The sequence below is a fragment of the Schistocerca americana genome, chromosome 9 (assembly GCF_021461395.2).
Source record: "Schistocerca americana isolate TAMUIC-IGC-003095 chromosome 9, iqSchAmer2.1, whole genome shotgun sequence".
NCBI classification, from domain to species: domain Eukaryota; kingdom Metazoa; phylum Arthropoda; class Insecta; order Orthoptera; family Acrididae; genus Schistocerca; species Schistocerca americana.
Window position 1 is genome coordinate 165,623,034 of NC_060127.1, and position 17,486 is coordinate 165,640,519.

General features: G+C 39.1%; 1 protein-coding gene across 1 annotated transcript in view; it reads right to left on the reverse strand.

The window, feature by feature from the left end:
- LOC124550777 (mitogen-activated protein kinase kinase kinase 10-like) overlaps positions 1-17,486 on the reverse strand; it is a 680,343-nt gene that overhangs the window by 25,979 nt on the left and 636,878 nt on the right. The window contains exons 9-10 of the mRNA XM_047125500.1: positions 16,734-17,001; positions 9,957-10,241 (exon numbers count right to left, since the gene is read on the reverse strand). Of these exons, the coding sequence (XP_046981456.1) occupies positions 9,957-10,241; positions 16,734-17,001 (553 nt within the window). The remainder of the gene's footprint in view (positions 1-9,956; positions 10,242-16,733; positions 17,002-17,486) is intronic.

Consider the following 17,486-nt stretch of genomic DNA (forward strand, 5'->3'; position numbering starts at 1 on the left):
TGTAACTGTTCTTAAAAGCACAGCCAAATTCCAGGAGACATTGACTGATTTAGCCAAAGGGAACAGATATGTGTGGTATATTGTCAAAAGTATCTATTATTGTGAAATTAGAACCAGCTAAACTGCATATGGCATCACTAAAATTCAATACACAATACACATGGTAAAGTGACAAAAAGCATAAGGCAGTTGGTTGTGAAAGGTAAAGTTATAGAAAAAAAGGGCATAGCAAAGCATAGTCAATTAGTAAGTGACAGTAAAATGAGAGAGGTAATTTGAAATACTGACCAGTATGCTGCATGTGGTAGTGCTGTAAGTAGTTTTTGTGTAAGCATCCTTGTAAGGATGTGTGTTTTAAGGAAACATACGGGACACTACTGTTGCAAAGACAAAGTTCCAGATAGAGTACCAAGCCACCGGGTAGACAAAGGAAAATTCCAAATGTGAGAAATAATTTGTGGAACCATTTTATGTGGAACGATTTGCCAAGGAAGAAGAGTTTTTGTAATTTTATTTTACTGGTTTTGACATGATGATTTAATGGGGTCATGTCTATGTGTGAAAATAAAAGAAGTGGACTGGTTGATGTGCAGAACTAAGAATAGTTGAGAGAGAATCTGTGAAATGTATTACCTGTTAAGCAAAGAAGAATAAAAGCAATTGTGAATTATGGAGTGTTTTAAACTGTCTGCGAAAAGTGATTACGTTAGTTTATAAATAATAATTTGGATTAAATATGTCCTTGTAAGGTCCCTGGATTGAGTTTAAGAAAATAATGTTTTAAAATGAATACCATAATTGAGGAACCATGTGGTTTGAACAAGACACTGGGAGAGGAATCAGGAACATTCCATAAATTGTATTCTGTGCATGTGTGTCAAGACTGTTTCACAAGCACCTCAGAGAAATCTCTGGTGGATTTCTTAAAGGCTGGGGAAATGTTGCACAGTACTTACACCTACATATCAATTTAATTTCACTTTTTATTTAGTTTTTGGTCCAAAGACAACTAAAAATGATGTCTTTTTCTTTTTGTGTGTCCCAGGAAAACTAAAAGCTGATTTTTCCCAGCCAGTGTGATAGGGCCTTACCACGGTGGATGGGCTTACCTAACTGACAGAGCCACAGCCATTGACTGCTGAACTTGTGCCGTCATATACGTTGAACAGTGCAGCTCAAACCACAGTCATTTTACTACAATTCGTCTGTCATTTTTAGCCAACCCGATTTACGTCAAGACATTTACAGCATCATCTATTGGTAATTTTTTATTTTATTTTTATGTCATTCAAATTGGCTTAATTCTGAGCAGTGGTTCTCTTTCTACAGCACTTTGGAATTGGAACTTGAATTACCGATACCCTGTGTGCACAGAGGAGTCATAACTAAGCTTTAAATTTTATATTCGTTTACACATACAGCTGAAGACAATATTAACAATATAAGGAAAAGGAGAGACTGCTACTTACTGTGAAGAGGACCCATTGACATCCAGGCAGGCACAATGAAAAAACTGTTACACGTTATAGCTTTCAGACAAAGCCTTATTCAGCAAAGCAAATGCACACACATTTACACAAGTAACCACACATCATACACACAACCGCTACCACAGCCAGCTCCAACTGGACTGCGGCTGTCACATGAAGTGGGGAGGGGAAGGGTGAAGGATAGCAGGGTATGTGTCGGGAGAGAGGAGAGTGCCGTCTGTCAATGCGTGCAGGGACTAGGTGGTGGCCTCACGAGACTGCCTGGCGCAGCATCGGGAGGTGAAGTGTGGGGGGGATAAAACGAAGAGTGGAAAAGGAGGGGAGCAGGAAAGGGGAAAGGATGGGCAGATGCATTGGCAGAGGATGGCACACAAAGGGTATAGGGGACATGAAAAGGGAGGAGGTGATATGACAGGTACCCTACCGTCCCCTCTCCCTCCTCCCTACAGTTTGCACCCACCCCCTCTGCTTTATCACCTCCTGCCTCAACAGACAGCACTCTTATCTCTCCCCACCCATGCCATGCTATCCCTTCTCTTTCCCCACGCCACTCCGGGTTTCTGTTCATGTAGGAGTCACAGTCCAGTCAGAGCTGCCAGTGGAAGTGGTCATAAGTATACGAGGTGTGCTTGCTCGTGTGTGTGTGTGTGTGTGTGTGTGTGTGCGTGTGTGTGTGTGTGTGTGTGTGTGTGTGTGTTTTTTTGCTAAAGAAGGCTTTGGCCGAAAACTATAATGTGTAACAGTCTTTCCGTTGTGTTTGTCTGCAACTCGATGGTTGATTGGTTGATCTTTATGGTGAGTAGCAATCTATCCTTTTCCTAATACTATTGATATTCAACCTTGGAGTTTCAATGCTTGAAGACAGATTTTACATAGTTAGCCATGAAATGTTACATGTTTATGCTATCATTTATTTGTACTGGTAGTTTTATGCCTATAATGTTCATCATTGGTTGAGGACACTGTGTGCTAGTTACTGAAGGATGTAGGTACTGGGTCCACAAGGAGCAGAAATATGCGAGCACCAAGAAACAAATATTCACCAATTTACTCCCAAAATGCTACATCGAACTGTCAGTGCTGTCTGTTGCCCTAGCCTGAATAATTACTGACTTATCGAGACTCGCCAGTGACAGTTGAGAAAGGGTAACCCTTGTCTTGATTCTCAGCTAGTTAAACAGCTTTCCTGTTGACACTTCATCACATACGAGCTGCCAGCAACACAGTACGTTGGTGTGAGGTCACGTGTGCTGCACTGCCGTTGAAATTGCTTGTCAATATTTTATAAAGTTTTAGTCTTCAGTTACTTATCTTAAAGTTTATTTGTGTTAATATTTGCTGTAAAAGCAAATTATTAATGAATTTTTATTAATCTCAGTCTTTCTTCCTGTGTTTTGACTCGAGTGGTCTGTTATTCATTAGTGTGCTTATGTCATTCGTCCAAGCCTTATGCCTCAGTAGTGTGTTTACATTTTGCAGTGTGCAATTGCAGCTGTAGCGGTTATAAAGCTAAGTACTGACAAAGTTATTTGTGCACTGTTATACAGTATTAAATTTAATAGTTTTCAGTGGTGTTTCATGGTGTTTTTGGCAAAATAACGATTTAATAAACTTTTGGAAATGTTCACTCGCTATGTTTTTTTAGAGTTTTCTATGTGTTGAAGTCATTTTGCAAATTTTGTGCTTTAGTTTTCAGCTGACGTTAATTATTGTTCCTATTAAAATATTTCAGTAAAATTTTCTACTGTTCCAGTGGCCGCTTGAATTTTTGGTTTTAGCTAATAATTTTGTGAAGTATTGTTGGTATTGGCATTAGCTGTGGTGTAGTAGTACTAATACAAGCAGTTGCTTTCTTAGTAGACACAGAATTTCAAGACTGCTATTGTTGGTTCTACAAATAGTTCTACTGGTGTAACTGAACTTAGGTAACGTAGATATATATTGCCAATTTTCAGTAACTGTAAAATTTTACCATGCGGGCTCTGCGTAGGTTTGTGAGTAGTGGGTTACGATGAGGGATTTGTTCAATGTATTTTCATTGGGGGGAATGCAGTGGGGAAGCCAGAGGGCATTCCAGCAAGATCCTCTCCTGGGAATGCAGAATCTGTAGTAGAAATAAGTTGACAGAGGAGCGGGAGTGTAAGATCTGTGCCCTCCAGGTGCAGTTACAACACGCAAAGGAGGAACTAGATAGGCTGAGCAGGGTGAAGGGTGGCGGGGAATGGAAACTGGAAGTTGGCAAGGAGGAGGAGGTATTCAGACAGTTTTACTTTGTGTACATGCAATAGAATTGATCAACGCTCAGAGTTAAATGGAGAGGAGCGTCTTGCGGCTGTAGATGTAGGGAACATGTAACAGTCCTCAGCAGTTAGGAGGTCTAGGTTAGCTGCAAAATCTAACAGAAAGAAGAAGGTTCTGCTGCTAAGTAGTTCGTATGGTAGAGGTGTGGGCCAGCAGTTGCAGGAAGTGTTGGGGAGTGAGTACCAGGTCACCAGCATTGTGCAGCCTAGTGCACGGTTGGCTCAGTTGACTGACAGTACAGGGGAGTTATGTAGGAACTTTACGAAGAGTGATAGTGGGTGGAGCAGGGAACAGTCTTGATAGGGATAGGAATTATGATGTAGGTGGTGACCTGGTAAAGATAGCTACTCAAACTGGTGGCACTAACGTGCATTTCATGCAACTGTTTCAGTGTCATGATCAGCCTCATCTTAATGCAGCTGTTAGGCTCGTTAACATGGGCCTAGAGAGGGCACCGATGGCAGAGGTCATGCGTCACATTTCAGTGGTGCCAGTTGGGTCTATCAATAGATCAGGTTTCACTAGGCATGGCCTCCACCTCAATGGGTATGGGAAGGGGAGGCTGGCAAAGCTTATACGCAACAAATGTAGAGGGATCACTCACGGAAAAATTCCTGTAGTAGTTGGTGTTAGAGCTGCACCTTTCTTAGATTGAAGTCAGCTGATAGGTATACCTGCTTAAAACAAGTCCCTCTAACTAAGGGCTCACATTCAAAGGACATAATGTTTCCAAGTAGAGAAGGAATTAGTATATTTCATCAAAATATAAGAGGTATTAGAGATAAAGTTAGTGAACTGTTTATAGATGTTGACGCTGAAATTATTGGTATATCAGAGCACTGCTTAAATAATTTGACAATTCAGAGATTTCCTTTACTGGTATACAGATTAGCTGGCTGTTTTTCACGGAGTTGCTTGCGTGGTGGGGGAGTGGTTATGTACGTAAAAAACAGTATTCCATTTGAGTCTATAGACATATCACGGCACTGCACTGAACATAAATTTGAATGTTCTGCAGGGGCAGTTGAATTTAGTGAAACCAAACTTCTAATTGACTCTGACTCCAGAGCATTTCTGCTCAAGTTAGAGAGGGTTCTTGATTCCAGAAGTATCAGAAATTAGTTATATGTAGTGACTTCAATATAAATTTTGTATGTGATGGTGCAAGAAAAAGGGTGTTGCTAGATCTCCTAAATTCATATGATCTGATGCAGACAATGTTTTTTCCAACTAGGGTGCAGGGAACAGTAGCACAGCCATAGACAATATTTTTATTCATTCTTCATTACTAGATGGAAATTCTGTTAGTAAAAGGGTGAATGGGCCTTTCAGACCATGAGGCACAAATTTTAATACTAAAATGCTTTTGTACTCAAACAAATGTCACATATAATTACAAATTATGTAGGAAAGTTAATCCAACAGCAATAGACAGTTTTTTAAATCTTGTCAAGGGACAAAAGTGGCAGGATGTTTATAGTGCCGATAACATAGATGAAAAATATAATTCTTTCCTTAATACATTTCTCATGCTCTTTGAGAGTTGCTTCCCATTAGAATGTTCTAAAAGGGGTACTAGCGGTAACAGGCAGCCCGGGTGGCTGACTAGTGGGATAAGGATATCATGTAGAGCAAAGTGAGAATTAGATCAAAATGTTAGAAGTAGTCGCAATCAAGCTACAGTAGGCCATTACAAACAGTATTGCAAGGCACCTAAAAATGTTATTATGAAGGCAAAGAGTATGTGGTATGCAAATAGAATAGCTAATTCACAGGATAAAATTAAAACCATATGGTCAGTTGTGAAGGAAGTGTCTGGTTAGCAGCACAAGGTCGATGATATAAAGTCAGTTCATAGTAAAAATATTTCTGTTACTGATAAATCAGATATATGTACAGCATTTAACAATCACTTTCTGAGCATTGCTGGTGAATTAAATAAAAATTTAGTTTCTACAAGGAATCAAACAATTCTCTTGGCAAATGCCTTTCTGAGATTGATGTCTGAAATACTCCTCTGTGATACTGACAAGTGGGAGATTCCGTCAGTAATTAAATCAATGAAGACAAAGAACTCGTATGGATATGATGGAGTGCCTAGTGGAATATTAAAGTACCGTGCTGCACATGCTAGCCATATATTTAGCCATATTTGTAATTTTTCTTTTAGGAATGGTCAGATTCCTGAATGATTAAAGTACTCAGTAGTAAAAAAAGGGGAAAAAGGACAATGTAGACACTTTTCGACTGTTTCTATGCCATCAGTGTTCACTAAAGTTATTGAAAAGGCTGTGTATGTAAGGATAATTGATTATTCTATATCACAAGATTTGCTATCAAATGTACAGTTCGGCTTAAGAAGTCGTTTAACAACTGAAAATGCTGTATTCCCTTTTCTCTGTGAGTTACTGGATGGGTTAAACAAAAGGTTTCAAATACTGGGCATATTTGATTTAACTAAGGCATTTGATTGTGTTGATCACAAAATATTGCTCCAGAAGTTGGACCATTATGGAATACGGGAGGTACCGTATTTACTCGAATCTAAGCCGCACTCGAATCTAAGCCGCACCTGAAAAATGAGACTCGAAATCAAGGAAAAAAAAAATATCCCGAATCCAAGCCGCACCTGAAATTTGAGACTCGAAATTCAAGGGGAAAGAAAAGTTTTAGGCCGCACCTCCAAATCGAAACAAAGTTGGTCCATTGTAATATGAGACACAATTTAGGTCGAATGAATGACGATACAGCTACAGTAGTTTGGTTCGAGTCGTAAGCTTATCAGTTAAGCTTTACCAGGTAGTCATTGCTATGTGTCAGGCGCTCCATCCATATTTATACGGTGTTTGCGTCACTCTAAGCTGAAGATGCATTACTGTACTGTGTCATGCATTGTTTGTCGCATTCTGATAATGAGTGTTTACGGCCTGTCGCCGCTCGCGGCATGGCTTGCTTTTGTGCATGCTACTGCCGCTTACAATTAAAAAAAAAAAAAAAAAAAGTTGTCACTTTTGTTACTTACACTGCTGCCTTCTTTGATAATGATCAACAAGAACCAAATAATAGACTGCGTATGATAGAAGATGTTCTGAACGAGATTTCAGCAAAAATTTTTCTCCGTTTGAAAATCTTTGCAGACGCCTCTTTAGTACATTACATTCTGCACAGAAATTAGAGTCATCTTAGATTTAAAAATCTAGTCAATTGCCGTGCTTCATTTCTGACTGTATCACTATTACGCATAAGAATAATATGAATATAAACATGACATGATATGTATATTCTTCCGCATTTGCTGTTGTCTCACTCTAGTTTCATAGTTTATTAGGCAGACAGAATTTAAATGAGACAGCAGTAAACACGAAAGAATACGTGGCAAAACGTTTACATTCGTATTATTCTTATGGTGAAGAGAATACTGCATGTGACTCACAATTCATAAAAGTTCCCATTAGCAACCATCTCTTCTCACAGGTAGGGAAAAATTCAGAACGTAGAGTTGGCCATATTGACAAACATCCGTAACAGTCTTGCCAGTCGGGTTTTTGTAGTACATTGAAACACTGCAACATTCGAAGATGAACAATACGAAATTTGTATTTACTTCGATGGATAATTTATGAAAATGCAGTGGTCGAAACTCGGGGCGGAGGAAAAATAAGCTCGTCTTCCACCTTTTTTTTTTTAAAATTTATTTACTGACGCAGAGGTTTTGCTGCCAGTATTTATCGTTGTGCCTGCAAACCATGCCTGTGTAGCGCTCCATATATTCGACAGCAGAAGTTAGTTGTGGCGGCACCTACCAACATTTTTCAGAACTTCCGCTTACTTTGCACTCGATTCTAAGCCGCAGGTGGGTTTTTGAATTACAAAAACAGGAAAAAATGTGCGGCTTAGATTCGAGTAAATACGGTAGCTCTCAATTGGTTCACCTCTTACTTTAGCAACAGACAGCAAAAGGTCATTACTCACAATGTTGAGAATGGCTGTGAGGTGGGGTCTGAGTGGGGTACGGTCAGGGAGAGGGCAGGGGGTGCCCCAGGGATCAGTGTTGGGGCCACTCCTGTTCCATATTCATATAAATGATATGCCCTCTAGTACTACAGGTAGAACATTTCTGTTTGCTGATGACATTAACTTGGTAGTAAAGGATGTTGTGTGCAACACTGGCTCTGTTTCAAATAGTGCAGTTTATGACCTAAGTTCATGGCTTGTAGAAAATAAATTAACACTAAATCACAGCAAGACTTCGTTTTTACAGTTTCTAACACACAATTCAACAAAACCCGACGTTTTAATTTCACAGAATGGGCATATGATTAGTGAAATTTAACAGTTCAAATTTCTAGATGTTCAGATAGATAGTAAACTGTCGTGGAAAGCCCACATTCAGGATCTTGTTCAAAGACTTAATGCTGCCATTTTTGCTATTGGAAAGGTATCTGAAGTGAGTGATCGTTTGAGACGAAAATTAGTCTACTTTGCTTATTTTCATTTGCTTATGTCATATGGTATTACATTTTGGGGTAACTCTTCCCATTGTAAAAGGATATTTTTGACTCAGAAACGGGCGGTTCGGGCAATAACGGTAAGTTCACTAAGCTCTTGTCGATCCTTGTTTACGAGTCTGCGTATTTTGCATTAGCCTTTAACTCTTATACAGAAAGGTGTGCAGTATATTTCTGCATCCATTTTCAGGGAGATACCACTCAAATTCAAAAATCTTAGCAGTAATCCATGCACTTTCAAATCAAAACTGAAGAGTTTCCTCATTTGTCACTCTTTCTATTCTGTCAAGGAGTTCCTTGAAAAATTAAGCTGATTCTTCTTGCATTGTTGATTGTATTTACTTAAACTTACGGATAGACTTTTTTCGGGTTCATAAACATTTCATTTTTTATCTGTTATTACTTTTATATTGTAATTTCATGTACTAACATGTCCCATGACCTTGGAGATTTGCTACGCAATTTGATCCTATGGAACTTGATGTGTAAATAAAAAAATAAATAAAGTAGGGCAGGCATTCTGCAGTGGGCACCCATATGCATTGATGCAGTTAGTTGGTTAGCGTTCCAATGTGGTAGCAGCTTTAGGTGTCTGCACAAGTTGCTGTGTGAATGCCTTTAGTCCTTGCATACCATACATTCTACAATCTGTCATCGACAAACAACAAACAGTTTTATATTTCTCTGGTTTTTGTCCATTCCAGAGGGAAACTCACTATATTGTATCATGTTTTTGTATTATCTCTTACAGTTTTTGATGCATTAGTCTTTCCTGTTGTTTTAGATCTGTTAAAATACTTTGTTTTAACCAATACAAACACACATTTTATTCATCACGAATGCACAAGTATTCTGTCGTCAACTCATGTGCTATTGCAGCTATGCAATGATCATTTCTGCATTGGTGTTTGAAGGGTGGCACACAATTTCAAAGTGTTATTGACATTTGGGCATGAGGCAGATGGACAGACAGAGTGAAGGACAGGAGAAATAGGGGGGAGAGGAGACGGGAGGAGAGACTTCAATGCAGAGGGTAATCATATCTTTGGTTGTGGGGTAGTGGAAGTCTTTCAGAGGAGGTGGTTTTTCCCATTTGTTGTGCTACTGGTTTCCTTATTCAAGTCATCTATTTTGCAAGATAGTGAAAGAAGAGCTACAACATCTTAAAGATAATTACATCATTAAAATGTTTTATTCTCTTAGCATGTTCAACAACTATCTGTATTGAAATTCTGTTACAAAACTGCAGTCAGTAATTGTTTTATTCTCTTGGCTAGTTGAAAATATACTTGTTTTAGACATTGTTTTACAGAATGTAATAAGTGATGGGATCTCGTGTGTTCCTTTCCATCCTTAATGGATACTTATTGGTGCTCATCACAACAACAGTTTGGCCAGGGATTGCAGGTAAACTGATGATAGGCACAATACTCCTTGTTTCATTAGTATGGTTAGGTAATCAGAATGAGTGACGAAGTAATGACAGAAAATATTTGCATTCTATCAAGATAATTAGATGCATATGATTTTTACAAACACAAACTTCAGAAGAAGGTACAAACAAAAACTGCTTATAGATTTTGTGACTTTACATTTAAATCTCAACATCAAAACACAAGTGAAAGACAAAAGGCACGAACTGTAGCCATCCTCTTACCGGCGTGCGATTGCCCTCGTAAACGGCACGGCTCCCGTCGTAAGGCTGCATCTCGTGGTAGCCGTAGGACCCTCCCGTCGGGGGCGTGGCGCTGGCACCAGTCGCAAATTCGGGGTACATACGGTCCGCATAGTGGTGTGCTGCAGGTACGTAGTGTGGGTACGGGGGCGGCTGGTAGCTCGCATAGTGGTGTGGGAGGATGTGTGGAGGCGGAAGGTCCTCGTAGTCCGCATAGTGCCGCTCCAGCATCCCCCCAGAGGGTGCAGGTGGAGGGGGCGGATACATCTGAAATAGCAATATGTCTACTTGCACGAACAGATAAAAGAAACAACACTGTAGGATTTCATATTACGGTTACAGTTGTGCTGCTTCAAATGTAACATTTTACTCTCAATGAATAATTAAAACAACAAGATTTCCTTTCTTTGTAAAAAATGTGGACAACTTTGCTGCTCGATGGCAATTACGTAGTGAATGACACTATTTAAAAAAAATCTGTAACATTCTGGGCAGAATTTGTATTGGCGTGCAAAACAGGAACTGGACTGAACTCTTACTTAAGAACAACGGCAACAGAATTGACAGTTATACAGTGTGTGTCCCAAATGCAAGAGATAGTCATAAAGTTTTAATCATTACCTCAAAAAAAATGAAGTTAAATAATTAAATTATTGTTTGTTTGCAGGTACATGTTTGCAGTTCATGGTACACATTGAGATGCCCTGACCACAGAACTGCAACGCGCCATCAGAGAAGCCAAAACAAAATGGTGCAGCCTTGTTGATACTGTGGAGAATCGTGCAGTAATATGTCAGTTGCAACATCACCACAGAACACTGCATGTGAGTGGCAAAACCGAGTGATAGACACTCATCCGCCCCACCACTTGCTTCGCACTCATTGCGGAAGCACACGGACAGTAGTTTCTGCACGCACTGTCACACGCTTACTGAGTGGCGTGCACTCACAGAGTGGCCTGCTAAGGAAACGTGGACTCTGCACTGTTTCATCACAATGTAATGGCACTAATGTGTCCAGCAAGTGTTGGAATGAATTCAGAATTAGAATTTCTTTGTAGCTGCAGATTTTCCACGTTTTCTACAGAGAAAGTGTGTGCTGTATGTCTGAGATTCATCAAATACTACCATAGCAGCTGAGTATTAGTGTGTCTATTGAAAATTAAGGAGCTGACAGAATACGGAATGTTACTGAAGGTCACTCATCTAGCTGTGAGCTGTAAATTTGTTTGAATGAATAGCTGATGAAATAATACTAACATTCAGTAGCACCGAGACATATTTTGGACAGAACAAATGAAAAAGATTTATGTTGGGGAACAACTTACTATAATTGGCAACTTTGTCTATAATTAACAAAAAAAACTTCAATCCAGCTACAATGTAGGCTGGCTCTCAAGAGTAAATCAAGCAAATTAATTAATAGAACTTGTTACAGTTGATAATATTAACTGGAATCACCAGAAAGAAAGTGCAAGATTTAGTGTAAGCAGAGATGAGCATTATTTGAACAAATTTCTACTAGATAATTATCCAATTAGTATATCATTCACACCAATTTGGAAGACACTAATAAAGACATAGGATCATTACCTTGGTCCAAAAAGGGGTCCAATATTCAGTAATACACATTTTCAAAATAAATTGCCAGCAACCATTAAAAACTTGGTTTCAGATAAAGCACAGTTTGTACAGAGTTTGAAAGACTTTTTGATAGGCAACTCCTTCTACTCTATTGATGAATATCTTAACAGGGACTATTTGAGCAGCATATGAAAAAAATGTCTGTTAGATTTCAGTTCTGACAGCACTTGATCACAACAGTCAAGATTAGGTATTTTGTGTATGATAAACTTATTAAACAACAACAGTGTTTCATTCTGACAGCATATTAATTCTGCAAATATTAGCAGTTCCAGTCTACTGTAATGTAACCACCTATTTTGATAATATCCTGACAAATGGCCAGGGTAGTAAGTATTATATTTTTCCAGGCTGGAAGGCATGCCAGTCCCTGGCACGAATCTGCCCGGTGGATTAGTGTCGATGTCCGGTGTGCCAGCCAGTCTGTGGATGGTTTTTAAGGTGGTTTTGGAGTGACACTTGCTGATGTGAGGCGTTCCCAGGGGGGATCCACTGGGGGCCGATCCGTACAATAACCCTGGGTTCGGTGTGGGGCAGCGGTGGGGTGAGTGGATTGCTGTAGCCTGTAGTGGGGTTGTGAACCACTGAGGGCTATGGCAAGGACAAATTATCTCCATCGTTTCTAGGTCCCCAGTTTCATACAATACAATACAAGTATTATATTCAAATGTTTTACGTTTTTTATGTTATAGTTTTTGACATGTTCTACAGCCACAAGAATCATCTTAATTTTTGGGTCATGGAACTAAAATCTAATCTAATCTAATCTAATCATGGTTAACTCTGTTTTGGGTAGCCCTGGTCATCGCGACTGTGCGTGTGTGCGTGCGTGCTTCCTCTAATTATTCTTTACATATGATTGAACTTATTGATATATGACCATGAACTTTCTTCATTTTGCTGTGACGAAACATTTCTGTTGGTGTGTACCTGGTGTGGTTGGGATTCATGGGACGGTCCCCACATCGTAAGCATAGGCCCTAATATTTGTTGATTATTTTCTCTTTTTATGAGTCAATATATCCTTAAATACTGTGGTTTATGTGGCTGATTGAGTCTGTGCTATATTCCTACTTGTGATTGAGTATATTCTTCTGGTCAGCATCTGTCGTGAGTTTCTTGAGTTGGCTAACTCGTCATACACTTAGGCTCTGAATTTTTAATTCCCTTTTGATGATTTTGAAGGTGTGACTTTAAAGATGTAAACTTGCAATTTGTAATTCTAGTACTTTACATTGACCCTGTACTTACTGAAATAGTTTAGTACTGTAATGTTGTAATTTTGACTTTGTATGTTGTAATGTTGACTTTGTATCATTTGTCTTGGGACGGAATGTTCCATAGATCTGAAAATTTGAATGCCATGTCCCTTTTATGTACAGATTACGACTTGTATAGTAGATTATTTTTCCATTTTGAGCAACTTCATGTGAATTTTGTCCATAATTTTGGAAATTGTCACTATATGTTAATTTTGCCATTTCACTACTCAGGTTTCACACTTATTTGACCCATAGACATACTGAAGGCAAGAAGAACTCTGTTTTTTGTAATCAGAAATTTGTCAGATGCTATGTATTTCCCCTCTACACCTTCTGCAGTTTTTTCTAAACTAACTTATACTTATGTTCATAGGGAGGTGATTATCATATACCCTAAAATTTTCTAGTAACTTTCAAATTTAACTTCAAGAATCTGTACTCTACCTTTTGACATCAGTTGGTACACTGTTTGGCAAATCTTATAGTAGGTCACAAAATATTGTGAACACATAGTTTCGATATTATGTGAGGGGGATGTTGTAACGGGACATACTCCGCTCGCATTACTTTTCCTGAACAGTAGTGTCAATACCAGTATTATTTTTTGAATTTTGGACAGATCAGTATTATCTCAAATGCTTCTCTGAAAACTTCCATATAATTTTATACACAATATGTTATATTTCAAGTTAAATTTATGAAAAGGAATTACTTTGTGGAAAATTTTAGTTTTGATGTTATGACCGATAAGTACTAGTTCTGAATGTACAGTTAAAATTGTTTTTATATATATATATATATATATATATATATATATATATATTTTTTTTTTTTTTTTTTTTTTTTTTTTTTTTTTTTTTTTTTTTTTTTTTTTTGAAATCACGAGTTATTGGCACACTTAATATTTCCATTATTAATTACACAATTCTGTACTATTTCCTATATTTATTTCTGGATTCATTTATGAAATAATGATCGAAATGAATAATGTAACAGAAACTAGAAGAAAAATTGTAAACCCTTTGGAGCAGTGTTAATTTCTGCAGAGTGTGTTAGTTGTAAGCATGCCTCTGATGTGATCAGACGTATTTTTGCATGAACAATATAATTTATTTTTAATGTGACTTGGGAATTGAAACTAATATGCAATAACAACAAACTTATTTGCCAAGAGTACAGCAGAATTGATGATTTCTCAATTTTCGCCAAAGGAGACTGTGATGTGAGAGCCTTAGATTGTTATCCTGAAACAAAAATGATTTCAGGAGAAGATATAACACACCAATATCCTCTTTGAAAATGTAGAATGTTTTTTCTTTAATGGATCACAGTGGTAGATCTTCAAAAACCAAATAAACATTCCATCCAATATTTGGGGGGATAAAGGAGTCATTCTGAAAACTAATTAATGGCAACAAAATGCACAGTTGTTTAATAAATAACAAAGAACTGGAGCAATAAATGTCATGGGATTTCAGATTTATCTATTAATCATAACAGTTTTTATTCACAGATGATGATTTGCTATTTGTGAATAACAAATAATAATTTTTATTTGTATTCATTATAAGTCATTCACATAAATTTTGCCTAACTCTGGTGGTATTGGAAGTACACTGTGCATGTGCACGCACAACTGCAAATTCGCAGCCTATTTGCAAGATAGTGCAAGCACGTGATATATGTGTGGCTATTGACAATAGCCTGACATCTGCACAGCCGGTGCTCTGCTAGTGCTATTAAGCAAGGCAGCATCAGTCATCTTCAGCAACTTCATCGACATTTGCGGAGTGTATTTGTGGTGCTCCTCGCATGCCACAGGCACGTGCAGATCATGCGGGTGGGCCACACACTTGCAAAGCTCTACCACTCAATTCTTTCCTGAACTAATTGCTTATGACATTTTCTTTTGGATGTGTAACAAAATTACGTACTCCATACACTGACATAAAACTAAACGAACTGTCAATGTGTCTTACAATGTCTACGGATATGTCTTGCAAAGCACCATTAAGTGGCCTAGCATAAGAGGTAACCTGGCAAGAGTTGAAACGTAAATTATAGATAAAACAATGAACCATAGCTGTTGTGAACTGAATATTGCAACATTACTTTTATTTTGATATGAGATAAGACATTTTTCCCTAGATTTCTGTTGTCAACATTTGCTGTAAATGCCAAAGTCTTTCACTAAGCTGTAACTGCCAAAGTCTTTCACTAAGATATGGCTACTTTAAGTAAGTAATCTTGACAGCTTTCAAAGAAAAAAGCATGAAGAACTGCTTCACAGATTTTATTCTGAAATCTGGAATTCATCCCTGCACCACTCACAACTACTGTTCAAACACATCCTCATACTACTAGTCCTACAGGACACAGGTCATTCACTGTAGACTGCCCAGTTGCAAAACCTATCACATCCAACCCCCCCTCCCATCCGCTCACCATTTCCTACTGCAATCCAGTTACAGACATTTGCTGCCTTTAAAGTAGACCCATGTGTAAGCACCCAACTTATGCGCTGTTATTCAAAAAGGTGGCTCAAATTTAATCAGTTTTGAGTTCATGAAATAGAAAAACACAGCTCATAAATGTTCAGTGTATCCCTCTCCTGCTACACAGTAGCTAAACATGGGCACAATCATCTCGTGCTATCGAGTTCACTGCAACTGTGATATGGATCCGTGGGTTGGCCGGGGTTGTTTCTAGAAGTGGAGTGTAAACTGCCACTTATAAAAAGGCTCTAAAGGAAAAGTCACGGTACAAAATTAACAATTCTCGGTAGTCAGAATATTAGAACCAAGTCTTCTTTTTCCATGCAACCTAGTCATCATTCAGGAAGGATCAATTTAAAAATTCTCAAACACCGAGTTGCCAGTGAGGTGGAGCTCCATGATGTTCAAAAATGAAATCTTGTGAGCTCTCAGTAAGTTGAGGAAAAGGCCAGTGTCTCCCCATTTCTATATACATTATTCCACTAACAGTTCACTCTAAGGTAAAGAATGGTCCAAAATCTCTGTTTTGCATTAAGGCATAAATCACTTAATTAGCTTTGTTGAGTCTCTCTCATGCTGCAATATTTGATGGCCATTTTGCGGACCCTGTACGTGAATATTGTGACATCAAGTTTAATTTGGTTGCTTATTCCAATGGCTTATGGCTTTCATAGTCATTAGCTCAATGCCGGAACTGGAGGTGTGATACCCTCTGCACTGAAACTGCTCACTCACCTTGTGCTGCACAGTAGCCATCTTACATCTGATGCTAACTGGGTGTGTGCACTCTAGCAGCTGTTTATTCAACAATCAGTGCTCTAGCAATGCTAATCAAAAATTTAAGTCCTCTTTCTTCCAAAAGTGTGTAGATTAGCCATATCCACCATATTTTTCATGAAATAAACATTAATTAATTGGGTCCAGCTTTTTTAATAACCCCGTATACCACCTGTGTTGCAATTACTGTGCAGCATTCTATTTGTGTAAGAGAACTAACCAACTGTTTGTGCACACAAATGGCAGTCACCAAACCGAGGCTAACCGCAAACTCGATCAGTCAATCGGCAAACGTGCTGCACGCCACTACACCAATGACTTCAACATCCAAGCCACTTGCCACTTGCTTCCCCTTTCTTACCCAGCAGCAGCTCCTCTGAACAATCCCTCCAGTGCAGCCTCTGTTCCCACAATCTCTGCTAGTCGCCATCCCACAACCTTCATCTTCTCACCAGTAATTTTCCACATCACTTGTCTCTTGTTCTAGTCTTATACTCACCTCTCCCTACAGATCAGTGCACAGTTGTTACTGTCATACGTACAGAGGAAGTGGATACGACAAACCGATACTGCCCCACTTACATCGCTGCCCTCGTTACTGGTGCTCGACGATTTCCTCCTCGGTGACAGCTGCTGCGGCTGGGCGGCGAGGTGCTGGGGAGAATCCGTAAACCGCAGTGGCCTCGCATCCTCGAGAGCCGGCCGGGAGTGCCGTGTGGGGCCGTGGTATGTGTTGTGAGAGTAGCCCGACGCAGTCGAGAACTCGTAGTCGGGTGACAGGTGCGGCGGGATGCCACCACTTCGTTCGTGGTACCACCAGCGGCCACGCTCTGAAGTCTCCTCACCCGACCTGAAATAAAATATTTTATTTGAGTTTCCGTATCACTGCAGTGTAACGGTAACAGTGATTTTACTTTGTCCGACACAGGACGAGTTGAGAGACAGTGCCGAATATGTGTGACTCCTATGTCAATTCGTGTAAGTTACTCTTCACAAAAGCACATCAGCAACACGGTCTGCTACTCAGTACTGGAGAATTTTATGACATCTGAAACTTGTATGTTCTCTAATAACAATATCATAAATAGAAAATTAATAAGAACTGCACATACATCAAGGAATGCTTCATTGTGAACATTGCAGATAGGGCGCTACAACACGAATGGGCATAGAAGAACAGTCTGACTTCGGGACAACCGGTGCCCACATGCTAAACGTAGTCTACAAGATGACCCCAGGGATCTGAGTGCCTGGTACACCACATGGACTATTTTTATGCTCCCACCCGATACTAGCTTGCCTTAAATCCAGAGATCAGAACTCACCCTCCAACAC